Below are 15,540 nucleotides of genomic sequence, written 5' to 3' on the forward strand. Positions count from 1 at the left end.
TAGCGCTACCCTTCGGTTTGAACACCATGCCCAGAACCTTCTTTAAGGTCATGGTGCTGGTAGCGGTAGTCTTGAGAGAGAATGGCATTCTGATCCACCAGTAATTTGACGATTGGCTAATTCGGGCCAAGGGCTATGAAAGAGAATTTTCAGGCCCCACACACATGATCTCCTTGCTGCAGGAACTAGGTCAGATGGTGAACATGGCTAAGGGTAATCTGCAGCCATCCCAGACACCAGAATATCTAGGTGTTCATTTTCAACATGAAGCAAGTCAGGTGTCTCTATTGGGGTCCACATTCAGAACTGATAGCACAGGTGCGACTATTGACAGAAACAATACGCCCAGTGGTGTGGTCTTATCTACAGGTGCGCGGGTTGATGGCAGCCAGTTGAGAGGTGGTTCTGTGGGCAAGGGCACATTTGCATCCTTTTAAGCGTACACTACTTATGCATTGGAGTCCACAGTCTCAGAACTTCTTGATATGATTTCAGTTACCGATGGAGATCAGCATCCGACTACAGTTGTGGTTGCAAGCGGATCATCTAATGAGGGGCTTTTCCCTACGAATATCAGACTGGCTACTAAGCATGACGGATACAAGCCTCCAGGGTTGGGAGGTTCACTGTTCGAAGATGAAAGCGCTGGGGCACTGGAGTACAGAGGAGTACCGTTCGAAGCCCATGCCATTTGGTTGGCATGCTTGAGATTTGTCGATCTCTTGCAGGGTCGAATAGTCCAAATAATGTCAGACAATGCGACGACAGTGGCTTATGTCAATCGACAGGGAGGAACCAAGAGCCAGCAAGTATCACAGGAAATAGCCCAACTCATAGAATGGGTGGAAGTACATCTTCAGGAGATCTCAGCCTTGCACATTGCAGGAAAAGACAATGTAAGAGCTGACTTTCTCAGCAGACAGAGTCTGGATCTAGGAGAATGGGAATGGTGCAACGAAGCATTCTAGCTCATAGTGGGCCACTGGGACCTCCCATTTCTAGGCTTGCTGGCAACATCACACAATGTGAAGGTTCCTCGCTTCTTCAGTCCCAGGAGAGATCTGAAGTTTTCGGGCATTGATGCCCTCATGCAGGAGTGGCTGGAAGGCAGGTTTTATATGTCTTTTCCCCCGAGACCCATATTGGGTAGAATGATTCAGAGATTCAAGACACACACAGGGTTGGTACTTCTGATGGTGGCAGATTGGCCCAGGAGGCTGTTATGCAGATCTGTGAAGGCTTCTGGTGGAACATCCTCTCCAATTACCTGACCACAGGGATCTGCTGCAGCAGGGGCCTATTCTTCTTGAAGATTCAACTTGATTTTTGTTTTACAATGTGATCCTTGAGAAGGCTCGGTTGCTGAAGCGTGGGCAATCTACTGCTGTGTTTTCCACCTTACTTTGAGTGCGAAAGTTATTCACTTCCTTAGCCTATGTTCACATTTGGTGAATGTTTTAGGCTTGGTGTGAGAAATGAGGGGTTCATCCTCATTCAGTTAAAATTCTGCTCAGTTTGATTTTTGCAGGATGGGTTGTGAAAGGACTTGGCCCTTAATTCCTTGAAGGTCATGTGAATGGTGAACCCTTGTCAACCCATTCGTTTGTAGCACGGCCTTGAAAGGGATGAAGCATCTTCATGCCCCCTTGCGGTTGCCAGTGCCCTTGTGGAGTCTTAATTTGCTTCTGGAATTCTGGCAGGTTCCACCTTTCAACCACTGCATAGCCTCTTCCTGAGATTACTTACTAGAGGATGATGTTCTGCACGTAGAGTTTCCGAACTGCGGACTGTCTTGCCAGGAACCATCTCTGGGAGCAGTCCAGATGCGAACTGTTCCATCCTTTTGACCAAATGTGGTCTCGGACTTTCTCTAGAATCAATCAATCCCTGCCAACTCTGGGCAGGGAAAGAGAGGTGGATGAATATCATCTGTTACAGTCCTTGTGTGTAAAGCGACATATCTTGAGGTATTGGAGGTTTCTAAACCTCTCAGGAAGACAGACTGACTATTTATACTCCATGGTGAGAGTAAACAGGGTGAGCCGACATCGTGGGCTATGATAGCCTGCTGAATTAAGAATGTTCTCATGGCCACGTATGTGGATGTTCAGCAGCCATTTCCTTTTTAGGTTAACACTCATTCCACTAGGGTTCAGGTAGTGTCATGGGCGGAGATTAGATGGTTGTCGCTTGTGGAGATTTGCCGAGCTGTGACGCATATTTTCTTACACAGCTTCCAGGCATTATTGCCTGGATGTGCAAGCCGGGGAGGACGCAGCCTTCATGTGTGCGGTGTTGTTTAGACCATGGGCAGCCTCCCACCCTGTTCGGAAGTAGCTTTGGTACATCCCACTGGCATGGATTAACCTGTCTGAATGCTAAGAAAGGATAAATTACTACTTACCTGATAATTTCCTTTTCTTTAATGAGTACAGGTTAGTCCACGTTCCCTCCCTTAGCTGCTGGATGGTGGTTCTATTGTTCTCCTGAGTGGCTGCGTTTCCAGGGATTACTGGTAAGTGTCAGATCCAGTCCCTAGATTAGTAATATTACACTCCTTGTCTGACCTCAGTGTTTTTTCTTTTAACATATTGTTTGAATGGTTGTGGTAATGGTTATAATCATGTATTCTTTAGTTGTCTACAGTTGGCTTTTGCAGAGAATACTGGCAGGCTGATACCAGCGCAGGGGTATATATACTGTGATGTCAGCTTTCGCCGTCTACATCTGCTGGTAGAGGTGCATAACCCACTGGTTGTATTAACCTGTCTTCATTAAAGAAAAGGAAATTATCTGGTAAGTAGTAATTTCTCCCTTGTTGGGATGGTTAAATCTCCTCCAGCTGGCCAAAACTCCTTTGTACAGTCTCTGCACAGAATCCAAATTGTCTCTCTCAGAAGTGAAGAATCCAACTGGGGGTCCTCAGATGTAACTCAGTTTGGTGTTACTCACAGTTCTCCTTTGTTCTTCTCAATCTCACTCACTTTTCTTGAATCCTAATTTGGAAAGGGATCCCTGGAACACCCAGCTCTGAATGTTCCTTCTCAGGGCAGGAAGAAGGGGCAGCAAAAACTCTTCCTCCCAGATCTTCTAATCAATAGATCTTTGTCCCAAATACTTATTACAAACACCAGAAGACACTACTGCAGGTCACTACCATTCCTCTGCTTCCTTGGAAGGTCACAGTTGAGCAGGTTTTTGCTATCCTGGATCCCCCAGAGAGAAGGTTTCCCATGCCCTTACCCCAAGGAACGCCCAGAAATCTCACAGTCTTCTTACAAAGAAAATTATTCAAATCCCCACAACAACCCAGAATATAAACCCAGCCTGCCAGTTATTGGCTGGGTGGGCAGATCCCCAACCTTACCCAACTGCAGGGAGCTGGTAGCTGTGACCAAGCGTAGGCCCAAAAATCCATTGAGGCAAAACTCTAACACCTCCTGTCCAAAACCAAACTGCACTGCCCCTAGAGCTCTCAGGAAAGAGCTACTTTTATTACTTCCCAGGGAAATAACCATTCCAGCACCCTCAAAGGGAGGAGCTGCATCTGAATGGTATGCTGCACTATCCCTAGCCATTGGATTCACTAAGGGCACTATTGGTAATGAACCCAAGTGGTCATTACATTGCAATACTGCAATGTCTGTTCCCCTTGTAAAGATAAAACATTTCTCCTAGTAGGAATCCACTGGATTCTGTACAGATAGATAAATAGATCGATAGAGAAATATATGCTGTTTTATCTTACATTTAAATTTACATTGCTGATTATTTGTTTATTGCCTTGAGCATGTTGGAAGGGTGATTCAAAATTTGAATAAATAAATATCTACTGCATGTCATTCAACAGCAACATAGTAAGAAAATAAGACAACATTCCACTTCTATCCATGATGCAAACTTGCATGTTAATCTTTATTTGTGGTTTTAATTTTGCAAGCATATATATTATTGAAAAGGAAAGTAATTGAGATCAGCAGTAACATATATATATTGAGAGGTCCATATTAAAAAATTCTCAGAGCATGTAAGTTATCCAGATACGTTTACCCAAATAATTTTATCCAGATATTTAGCCGAACTTATCTGGATAAGTATTCTACTGAATATCCATATAAAGTTATCTGGATAACTGTTGGCCTGCTGTTTGGGTCGATTGAATTGTGTGCACAAAATTAACCAGATATTGCTCAATATGGTGCTCTCTGGCTAAATATGTTAGCCTACCCTAGCCACGTCTCCAGCCCTGCCCCCTTTTTATCTGGGTAACTTTGTAAGGACAAAGTTACGCAAAGGGGGGGATATATTTAAAAGCCCATATTTATGCAGGTAAAAGTTTTTACCCATATAAATTGTTTTTGTTTTGTTTTTTTTTATTTATTTACAGTTATTTCTTACCAGACATCTGTTCTGGGTGGTTTATAATATAACATACATACATATAAAACCAAAGACATACAGCATAGACAAACAGTTAAAACCCTCAGTAAACTCACCAGAACAAATGTGCCTTCACCGGCTTATGAAAGGCCTATAGTCCTGTAATTGTCGAATTTCTACAGGGAACACATGCCACAAGAAAGGGGCAACCCAGAAAAAAGCTCTATTCCTAATCTCCTGCAATCTAGCTTTGGTACCTCCAGGATCTGATAACAAAAAGGTCCTCTGCAAACGCAATGTCCGGATTGGCAAATACCATGACACTTGAACCTTTAGATAATCCAGCCCTTCTCCATGAATTGCACGATACACCAAAGATAAAATTTTGAAGCCAATGCAAGGACTTCCACTAGGTAATATGGTCTCTCAAAGGAGTCCCTGTCAGCAAGCAAGCAGCTGTATTCAGCACCAATTGCAATGCCCTCACCTGACATTTAGGTAAACCTGTTTATAGGGCATTGCAGTATCCAGGGTATAAAAAACAAATGCCTGAATCACCACCCTGAAATCTTCCTTATCTAAAATATATTTCAAGCGTCACAATTTATGAAGCTTGAAAGATCCAGCTTGTATAACAGTTTGCAGTTGTTTCTTGAAAGAAAAGGTTGAATCCACTAATACTCTAAAGTTCTTAACTGATGACAGGACTGGAATTATCAAATTATGAAAATGTAAATGCCCTGGAATGCGCTTTCTAGGACCCCTGAAAATATGGAGAATGCTATTAATTAAATTGACTTAGAAAATAGCTACTGCTATTACTAGCATCAGTAGCATGGGATAGACTTAGTTTTTGAGTACTTGCCAGGTTCTTATGGCCTGGATTGGCCACTGTTGGAAACAGGATGCTGAGCTTGATGGACCCTTGGTCTGACCCAGTATGGCATTTTCTTAGGTTCTTATGTTCTTAATGTTCAGCAATAAATGGATTGAACACATCCATTCATTCACTTTTTTAAAACACTCTGGACAGCATAAAAATGGCATCTACCACCTCCCCAAATGGAAACACAAATTGAAAATTGTTAGCATAACTCATGAAGAAGATGGACCTTACATAGGGCCCAATGTAATAAAAAGTAAGTAAAAAATGTGAGTTAAATTTTAGCTCATATTGTCTTTACTCCTGCATTACAAATTGCATTAATCCCTGATATGCATATGCATTGTGAGTTTAAAAAAAAATAGCGCACTATCCCAAAAATGTGCATAGAAGACACGCTTATCGTGTATAAAATATGATTTATGCACAGAAAATGTTTTGCACAGAAAACATTTTGTGCCTACAAATTGTATTTTGTGCACATAAATCAAGCTTTATGCACAGAAGACACTATTTGTGCACATAAAAAGTCATGTGTGCACAAAGTATATTTTTATGCATAAAACATGCTTTTCGAGTAGAAAACTTGATTTGCACAAAATTGTCTTTCATACGCATAAATTACTAGTACCGTATTACATCAGGGCCATAATTTAGTGAGGCACGAGACCCAGCAGCATATAACCCTTGTTTAGAAAATGAGTAATCTGTTAAAACTCACAAATTCACATGTGGAATATTGTCTCATGTTCTACATGTAGATTGTAATCCCTGCATTTTTAGAGAACACAAGGAAAACATTCCTAGAGTACTTAATGGTTTAATTTATTTAGGCTAGGATAGTGTCAAATGTTCTTCATGGTGGTTAATTTGGTAGTTATTTTGACTGACACTGTACTGCTGGGGATGAAGGTGGCAATTTATGCAGAAAGAACCTGGGATAACGGATTAATTTCTCAAAGTATAAGGTTAATTCAAAATCTCTGTAGGACCTAGATTTTGCGGTTATCATTGCAGTTGCTTTTCTGTCTCATCAAGGACACGACATTGGAAACCTCAGCACAGCAGGATAAAAATAGCTTTCGCAGTATTAATGTGCACTTCCTTCATGCAGTTCATCAACCTAGAAGCAATTGCAGTTGTGTTCAAAGGCAAGTTAAGTCTTTAGTTTTCATCTCAAAAACAATTTGGGAAATATCAAGGTTATTTCTTGAAAGGAGGTTATCCAGTTAGACATGGATTAAAGTGCCACAAATAGAACCATATATAACATTTTCAATAGTAATGTCTACGGCCACCTCTGGGTATTTGAAGAGGGTAAAGTGCAGTATGGATTTGTTCATGAGGCACAAAAAAAAGACCCAAAGGGAATAGATTACATTTTTATGTGAAAGTTTCAAAAGTGAACATATCCAGGCTCATTTGTGATTTAGTTTAGTTTATTTTTAAAGAGCTTTTTCATAACTATGTTGTCCATCAGTTTGAAAGAAGACCAGACATCTTGTTATATCCACTATTCTTTTGATTACCTTAAGGCCTTCTCTGCACCTAAAGTAGAAGGGAGACCACCCTCTCTGTGTCTTTGTGTGCTTTATTCATGTCGAGTTAACTTGTACGGCAAGTTAGTCCGGCAAAACATTCAGATCTACTTTGTTGGTCAAAAAGACTGATAGTTGGGGTAGGTCAATAAAAGATCTAACAAATCACCTGAAACTTAACAATACACAATACTGTAGCAGCTTAGACTTCATTAACAAATTCCTTTTTTGCATAGTTCCAAAACATCTGGAAATATTCAAATCTTAGGGGTAGGTTTTAAGACCTGCGCGCACATGGACACGTGATTTTATAACATGCGCATGCAGGCACGCGCATGTTATAAAATTGGAAGTCAGTGCGCGCAAGGGGGTGCACAATTGTGCACCTTGTGCGCACCGAGCCCGCACTGAGCTGTGCTGCCTTCACCGTTCCCTTCCCCACCTTCCCTTCCCTTCCCCTAACTCCCCCGCCCCCCAACACTAAGATAAACCCCCCCCCCCCCTAAAAAAAATTGTCCTACTCTGTTGCATCTGCCTTGGGCACAAGTTGAGTATGCCGGCCAACTGCCGGCACGCGATCCCCCGGCACAGCAGCAAATGGCCGCTGTGCTGGGATCCTCTGACCCTGCCCCACCCCTTTTTGAAAGCCCCGGGACTTAGACACGTCCCAGGGCTTTACGCGCAGCGCCGGACCTATTTTTTATGCACGTAACATTTTGAAAATCCGGCCCTTACAGTTCAGAAAAGTACATCTCTAAATTTGAAGAAGGTTTTGAGTAGCCACTTCCTGTCTGAGTCCAAAGCTAGCTGAACAACTAAATTTGAAGGTGACACAACATCAAAATCTGACCTCTCAAGAAATCCCGTTTATGTCACCACTATCTGAGATCGTTGACCTTCTATAACTTTTCTCTTGCCCTGAGGGATGCAATACATTTTTGAGAGGCACTTTTAACACTTAAAGCACATTTTTTTTAAACGTCATATGCTGATACAAAAAAAAGCTTAGGAAAATTTTCCAAATTCTCAGCTCTCAGCTTCACTGTGCAAAATCATACATCCTTAACCAACAGAGAATTGTTAAATTCCAGCTTCTTTAATCTATCATCATGCAATTCATTTTTTTCTCAATTCAGTTATGTGAGGTTTGAACAAAGATGTCCCTGAGGACACTCCATCCAGTTGGTTTGATAGCTGCTTAATTTGTCCAGACACCGAAAGCTGCATTGTAGGTATAGCTTCCCATAATGTTTCGAAATTGAAAGTTACAGGGTACTTCAAACAACCCAGTCCTGTTGGGGAACCTGAAAACTTCCCAAAGAACATTCTCTGGGTCCCACATCACCAAACTCATGAATACCAGCCTTGATTCATTGTTTCTGTTCCACTCTAGCCAACTCCTCCAACTCCTTTATTGCTCCAGCAACTCCTTTGATTCAGCCCAACGAAGCACTCAGCTCTCTGGAATCTAACCCAGTGCCCTCTCCTACTGCCTCACCATCGATGATAGCATCATCACTAATTGCCCTGCAGGGAAGCTACCATTCTATCATCTTCTTACTCCACCAGCACAATCGGAGGAATTCGCACCTCGGGATACAGTATAGTTGCTTCAAGGGAAAACTGAAGCCTCTCTGCATCTTCCATCTCCACTAACAAAGCCATCATTGAAGCTCCTGAAGCCTCACCAACAGCATCTATTGGCCTGCCAGGAAAGCAGATCTGGGCTTGGAAAGGAAAAATCAGATTCTTCCCTTGTATGTTAAATACAATCTGCCCTGGTCTCAAATATCAGCAGCACACTGACACAGGCAATCTGCTATCTTGGACCACTCCAGGACTTTTATAAAGGAATCATTTGGACCCTTTCTGTACTTCCCATGAGTTTACCTGACATTCTGTTTTTTTGTCACCAGTACTGTCTGCAGATCTGTGCATAACCTACCCTTTAGATCTTTTTGTTGTTTCATTCTCTGTCACTATGAGAATTTGTAAATAAATTATGTATGAAAAAATAGTAAGAGAAGAGTAATCTAAATTCAAAGAGTGAACATACCAGCCTTTTTAGGAGCCACGGATGGATTTGTTTAATGCCAGATCCACAGTAACTAATTTTACTTAATGAAAGACTGGAGCCTGAAATCAAGTGCTAAAAGGATCTGATTAACAATACCATGACATTGATATTTAACATGATGTTTTTTTTATTCAGTGTTGTCCAATTCTTTACAGAAGTGTCAGCCACGCAAGGCTAGCTAGCATTGCTATGAATTTAATCAGTGGGTTTGCTCACAGGGGCTTCCTGTCTCAATAAGTTGATTTATCATCTAGAAATGCTGTCAGCTCAATATAAATTTAAGGAAGAACTGCTAACACAGCCTGTCTCACAAACTGGGGTTGGTTGGCATTTTTATGGTGTTGAAGACAACTAGCTAGCCAAATCCGCAGAATAAATAACTCTTGAAAATCATGCAAGATTAGTTACCCCTCAGAAATAAATGTAGTATATGTTTATCTATATTGTGCATTGCTTCATGTAGTCATTCCTCTAAATGAGACATGTCCCATAGGAACCTTATTTTGTATAATGTAATTAGGTGCATAATATTTCTAAGCATGGTCACACATAACTCTTAAAATCACCCAATAAATGTCAGATAAACTTTTGAGTTCCTAGCCTTTCATTTCACTTCATTTTTCTTTCCTATTTCTCTGTGCATGCACACAAAAGAGAGTCCAAAAATAGCATATACACTTTTGAATACATCACATTAAATAAAACAGACAAGTTACTGTGAAATAATTCCACTATTATGGAAAAAATCAAAAAAAGATAGACCAGTAATGGACTACTCTAACATGAGCAAGACCCAATAATAACTACCACCCCAATATAAATTACCATTATTTGGTAATGTAGGACTGGCCAGATTTCTAAGTATTACTCAATAAAGTATCACCAGCTGCTCATTTCAAACCAAATCCCACAAACGGATATAGTTAAAATAATAACCGCTACCCAATCTTGATATAATAAAAATAACTGCTTCCCCAGCACCATGAGTCACCCGCAAAGAATTACCTGATCTCAAATACCTTCCTATCACTCAATCCCAGAAGGATTTTAATATCAAGATTTCTCAGCTTAATATATGAGCCATTATTCCTCCCAAAGCTGCAGAAAACAACCATGTTTTCAGGTGATGTCTAAACATGAATAGCTTATCTGCAAGGCAAAGGTGTTGAGGTAGTTTATTCCATAACAATGGAATTGTGTACAAGAAGGTCTACTTTTGTGTTTAACCAGTTTTGCTTCTTTACTGGAGGGGATAATCAATTGTCATTTTTTGCTTAAAATATGTCATGTGTGAAATGTGTAAGCTTCCACAAAATGTAGAATGTGCAAGTGGGCACCAGTACTAACATGCTTTTTTAAAATATTGGAGGAATATGGCCATATCACACTTTGCAATCTTTTCACAAATAGTGTTTTGAGAGAGACAGACAGACATATAGACTAGCTATAAGGCCCTTCGCCGAAAAAAACCCCACCCAACCCTTCAAATTTACTTAAATACAACCCCCACCTCCCAACCCCCCAAAACTTGCCTAAAGTCCCTGGTGATCAGGCGGGGGTCCCGGGAGCAATCCCCCGCTCTCAGGCCATCGGCTGCCAGTAAACAAAATGGCGCCGGTGGCTCTTTGCCCTTACCATGTGACAGGGGCTACCGGTGCCATTGGTCGGCCCCTGTCAAATGGAAGGAGCAATGGATGGCCCGCGCCATTTTCTAAGATGGCGCAGGCCGTCCATTGCTCCTACCATGTGACAGGGACCAACCAATGGCACCTGTAGCCCCTGTCACATAGTAAGGGCAAAGGGCCACCGGCGCCATTTTGTTTACTGGCAGCCGATGGCCCGAGAGCGGGAGATCGCTCCCGAGACCCTTGCTGGACTACCAGGGACTTTAGGCAAGTTTTGGGGGGGTCGAGAGAGTGGAGGGGTTGTAATTGAGTAAATTGGGTTGGGTTTGGATTTTTTTTTTTAATAAATGTGCCCCTTCCCCCCCCCCCCCCCGGGCACTAACCCGAAAAATAATTTTTCCCAGAAATTTCGGGGAAATTCCAATCGTTTTTCGGGTCCTCCAATCCATGCCGATTTGGACAATTTCTTTGAAATTTTCCAATTTGGCAAAAACAAATGCACATCTCTAATATTTTCCTGTCCCCAGAGGGCTCACAATCTAAGAACCTCATTTATGAAGCATTTTTGCCATAGACACAGAATGGGAGAAAAGACTTAATAAATCAGACTCTAAGTTTGTATTTTTAATGGGCAGATATACAATTTCTTATACAAAAGTGGTCCAAATACAAGTACAGGTCCCCGTAATCCATGAAGGCCCATTGGAGTTTTCAGTCTCTGAGGTTCAGAATTCGCTCAGGGCTGGTCTGGAAGCAGCAAGGGATTAAAAAACAAGCCTAATAACAACAGATGCAGTCCAAATCAGTCTAGATGCAGGCAAATCAAATAATTCAGGCCTGAAGCAAGCAACTTTTGTGTGTTGTGCAAAGGTAATGTCCAACTTCTGAGAATGGGGCTATGTATTCATCAAGCTGGGAGCACCAGCTTGATGAATACATAGCCCCATGTAGGTCCCCAGCAGAAAACCTACCTGCCTTCAGTCCTGACATCAAGTTGATAAGGGCCTGATTCTTTAAAGTCTTGTCGCTTATACACAGAATAGGAGAAAAGCCTTCATGAATCAGGTTATAAATGAATAAAAAGTTCACAACTGAGCATTAAGCTAAGCAAGACAGAAATTGATCTGAATCATGGCAAGGCATTAACATCTGTTGCACATTTTTACCTGTACCCTGACTGGATAGACTGAGTGTAGATGGATGCACAGCATAGTATACTTTTGCCTTGTGGAATTCCACCTTATTTGCAAGCATTTCCTGTTTTAATTTTTTTTCTCTTACCTAATAAACAAGAAGATTTGCAAAGCATGCAGTTATATGTGCAAAGGTGGTGGTGAAAAAGGTTCACTCCAAGAGGACAATGAATTGAATAGCATGATCATAGAAAACAAATATCTGAAGCCCACTATATTTATGAACAGTGTACTCAGTAGCAGTCCTCCAGCACTATTAGAAAAAACAGCAGGGATATTTCCAAAATCTGTGGAACTTGTACTTTATCTTATTTCATGTAGCGAGCTATAAACAATATTTATCAGTTTCAAATGCTCATGCCAAGTGCACTGTATAACCCGCAGTTGGAAGTGGGTTGTATAGGCGCTAATTAATCCTCTTATGCAATGCAACACGTGTCCAACGCGGAGTGAATCTAATAGCGCTCATCACACGCAAATGCATGTAAATGAGGCTATTAGGCATTCACTCCCGATGAAAAAAAAAAAGTACATCTAGGACGCACATTTAACAATCAGAAATTAATGCCTGCCTGGAGCAGGCGTTATTAGCTGAGTGCTCCTTAAACCAGTACAGAAAAGCAGAAAAAAACTGCTTTTCTGTACTGCCTCCTACTTAATATCATTGCGATATTAAGTAGGAGGAAAAACAAAATTAAATAAAGTTAAGAAAAAGTTTAAAAAAACCCAAAACACCTGCAATCAGGTGCAGGAAACGGACACTTGTCAGTTGTGCGTCCGCACAACTGACAAGTGTCCGTTTCCTGAACGCCCTGAATGTGCAGCAATTAGGAAAACCGATGCCGATCGGATTCTCGTCAGCAAGAAGGCGCTAGGGGCATGCAAGTGACCCTAGTGCCTCCTTGCTAACGCAACTCCCTCATTTAAATATTGCAATGTGCCCCCAAGGGGGCGCCTGGGGTGCGTTAAAGTGGGTGCTGACTGTTCAGCGCCCACTTTCTGCGCATATTAATTGCATGGGCCCCACTATCAATTAGCTAGAACCTCTGCTTCTCATTACTCATCTTCCTCTGCAGGCCTGAGCCCAATGCGCACTGTGTTCATAAGTGCCAGCCAGTGGAGGAGGTCTCTACAAATCAGCAAGGGATTACATGATTTGCTACTTAATCAGGATTAGAGTATACAAGGATTTACAAGCTTTAGAGGCTCAATGGGTTACTTCTGTTAACACATCCCTTTCTGTTATTCAGTAGAGACCATAAAGCCTTACCTTCCTGATGTTTTAACCACAAAGCCAAAGGTACAATGTGCAGGTTTAATATTTAATGCATAGGGTTAGGATTGTCATGAAAGGAAATAGAAGTTGTGATTAAAGGGCAACATTGTTCATGTAAAAGAAAGTCAAAAGTCCCTTTGGATGGTTTAGCTGATTTGAACTAAGTTTTCTGCAGGTCAACAGTGACCTTCTATATGCATACATAGGAATGTGAGCAGAAAGTTTGGTGCCATGTCATACCCTCCCCCCACCCAGGGTTTCATCATAAACTCTACAGGGTGTCACGTAGGAACTGGCTGCTTTATTGCCTGTGAAAACATGCTTAGCCCTGCAGACTGCCAATTCTTTAGAACATTTGCTTTCGTCCGCCCAACATCTTTAAGAGCAATGGCAAAGCTCCAACTAATTCTTATTGGCATTGTCATTACAGGACATAAATGCTTCAATGACAAACAGCACAGTGACAAGCAAACCCCCAGTGACCCTGCGGCTGGTGGTCCCTGCGAGTCAGTGTGGATCCCTTATTGGAAAAGGGGGCTCTAAAATCAAGGAAATCAGGGAGGTAAGCTGGAAAGAGAATGTTTCCTCAAATCATGTTTATCCACTTGCAAATGTCCTTGTCTGTACTCTGCATCTCTTCTGTCTAGGATTGATCAAAGGATCGATCATTAAATATTAATATTTGATGGATGGAATAAAAAAAAGCTCTGCACAGCAGTGACAGGGAAACAAGAAGTGTGTTAGACAGGAGATAATATACTTTAGCAGTCTGTTCTTACACAAAGCATTGTGAAAGTGATTTAGTCCCGGGGGATCATAAAACATTATCTTTATTCAAGCAGAGATTAGCAGAATAAAATTAAAAAGGTTTTCAGCAAAGCAATATTTTGACAAAAACTGTCAAATGCTTTCATTGTCCTTTTTGGTAGATATTAGTAAAATAGTATTCATAATTGTAACATTGCCATATTACTGCCCAGGACCTGCTCAGGCTCTCTGCCAACTAGTCAGGAGCAACCACATAGCCAAGCACTTGCAGTAAAATAATGTTTTTAATTTCTCATACTGTCTGTTCCTCCACAGCCAACAACACAATTCCATGCCCCTGAAGTGCCAGGGTAACCGTACAGGTAGAGGAAATGTTTAAACACAGGCTGGCTTAAACTCTATGCATCACCCAAACACCCTTCTCTGCTGTCTTTTGTCATGTGCCCAGTCCTTAGTATCTGGCTCTCCGGTTTCCTTACTGGAGTAGCAACTCTCATCTTACCATAGTCTCCTCTGACCAGCCTTTGCTTCTCTGGCAGATGTCTGCCTTCCTGACAATATCCTCCTGCTAGACAGACTTTGCCCTAATTACATCTTTAATTACCCTCACCTGTATCTCTCAATTAGTATCTTGCTCCTTTGCAGGGAGTTTCTCTCTCCTAACTAGTTTTAGGGTTAAGCTTCCTGGAACAACACTTTCCATCAGTTTCCCACTTCTTGTTTCTCCTAAGACCAACAACTCCCAGTAGCCTCATGTTTTCTGTTATTAGACCTAAATTCTTATCAGCTTCCTGTTCTGTTTCTCTTTTTATTGGAGCAGCCTGCCATCTGTGTCTTTGACTGGCTTCTTTTTCCCTCTCTCCAGATTGTTCCTGATGTGTGAGGTATCTACCTGACTAAAAATTGTTCAATTGAAGACATATTAATTGTTGCAGTAGTAGGCAGAAAAGCCAAAACCATAGACATTAAGAGGGTAATTTTGTAATATTGCGAGTAACTTACAAATACGTGCATAACACCCGTTTTCAAAGACAGTATATGCACATATGTTGACTTTAAAAATTATCACACTACTACCTGCATAATTTATACCTGATATCCAGAGTGTGTAAATTTCCCACGTGAACGTATGCACAATGGGCCTGATTTTCAAAAGCATTTACATGTTTAAAACTGGGTTTTACACTTGTAAATACATTTTACCCAAGTAAGTGGATTTCTGAAAATTAGTACAATATACGCCATTGAATTGCCAATAGGATTTACCCACGTTGTGCATTAAAGATAGATTTTAAAATCTTTATACACACAAAAACTGCCACATATGCATGAGTATGGGCACTATGCGAATTTTAAATAGCCAGGCTCCTATGGGCTCCTCCCGGGGGAGCACCAGCTTTCAGGGTGAAGAGATCGTCCACGTCCTGCTAGATATCCGCCTCCCAACCTGCTCATATTGAGAGACATTAGAACACCTTATCCCAGTCTCTTGCAGGTCGGCCCAAGGGTCCACTAAACAGAGACTTCCATAACACCAAAGGAAATAATTTCCCCAGAAGAAGAGGGTAATGCAGAATCTGGGCCTGCTCCCTGTAGAAATTCCAGAGCTACTGTCAGCAGCATGAGTCTCCATAGCTTGATGGCTCTGTAGGTCCTAGGCTCAAGCATCCAAATCAGTTGAGTCAGCTGATTACATTTCCCAATCTTCTGAATTATACTGTGGCCAAGAGCCACTCATAGATTATTGCAAAAATATACAGCTGCAATGTTTCAGTGGTCATTTGTTTTTAGTGTGCATCA

The 15,540-nt window shown here is 41.5% G+C and overlaps 1 protein-coding gene across 13 annotated transcripts in view; it reads left to right on the plus strand.

Moving 5' to 3' along the window:
- Window positions 1-15,540, plus strand: part of LOC115084679 (poly(rC)-binding protein 3-like) — a 1,201,673-nt gene that overhangs the window by 1,087,490 nt on the left and 98,643 nt on the right. For all 13 annotated transcript variants that reach the window (XM_029589869.1, XM_029589872.1, XM_029589868.1 and 10 more), the window contains one exon: window positions 13,403-13,534. In XM_029589869.1, coding sequence (XP_029445729.1) covers window positions 13,403-13,534 — 132 coding nt within the window. The remainder of the gene's footprint in view (window positions 1-13,402; window positions 13,535-15,540) is intronic.

This window comes from Rhinatrema bivittatum, chromosome 2, assembly GCF_901001135.1.
Source record: "Rhinatrema bivittatum chromosome 2, aRhiBiv1.1, whole genome shotgun sequence".
Classification (NCBI taxonomy): domain Eukaryota; kingdom Metazoa; phylum Chordata; class Amphibia; order Gymnophiona; family Rhinatrematidae; genus Rhinatrema; species Rhinatrema bivittatum.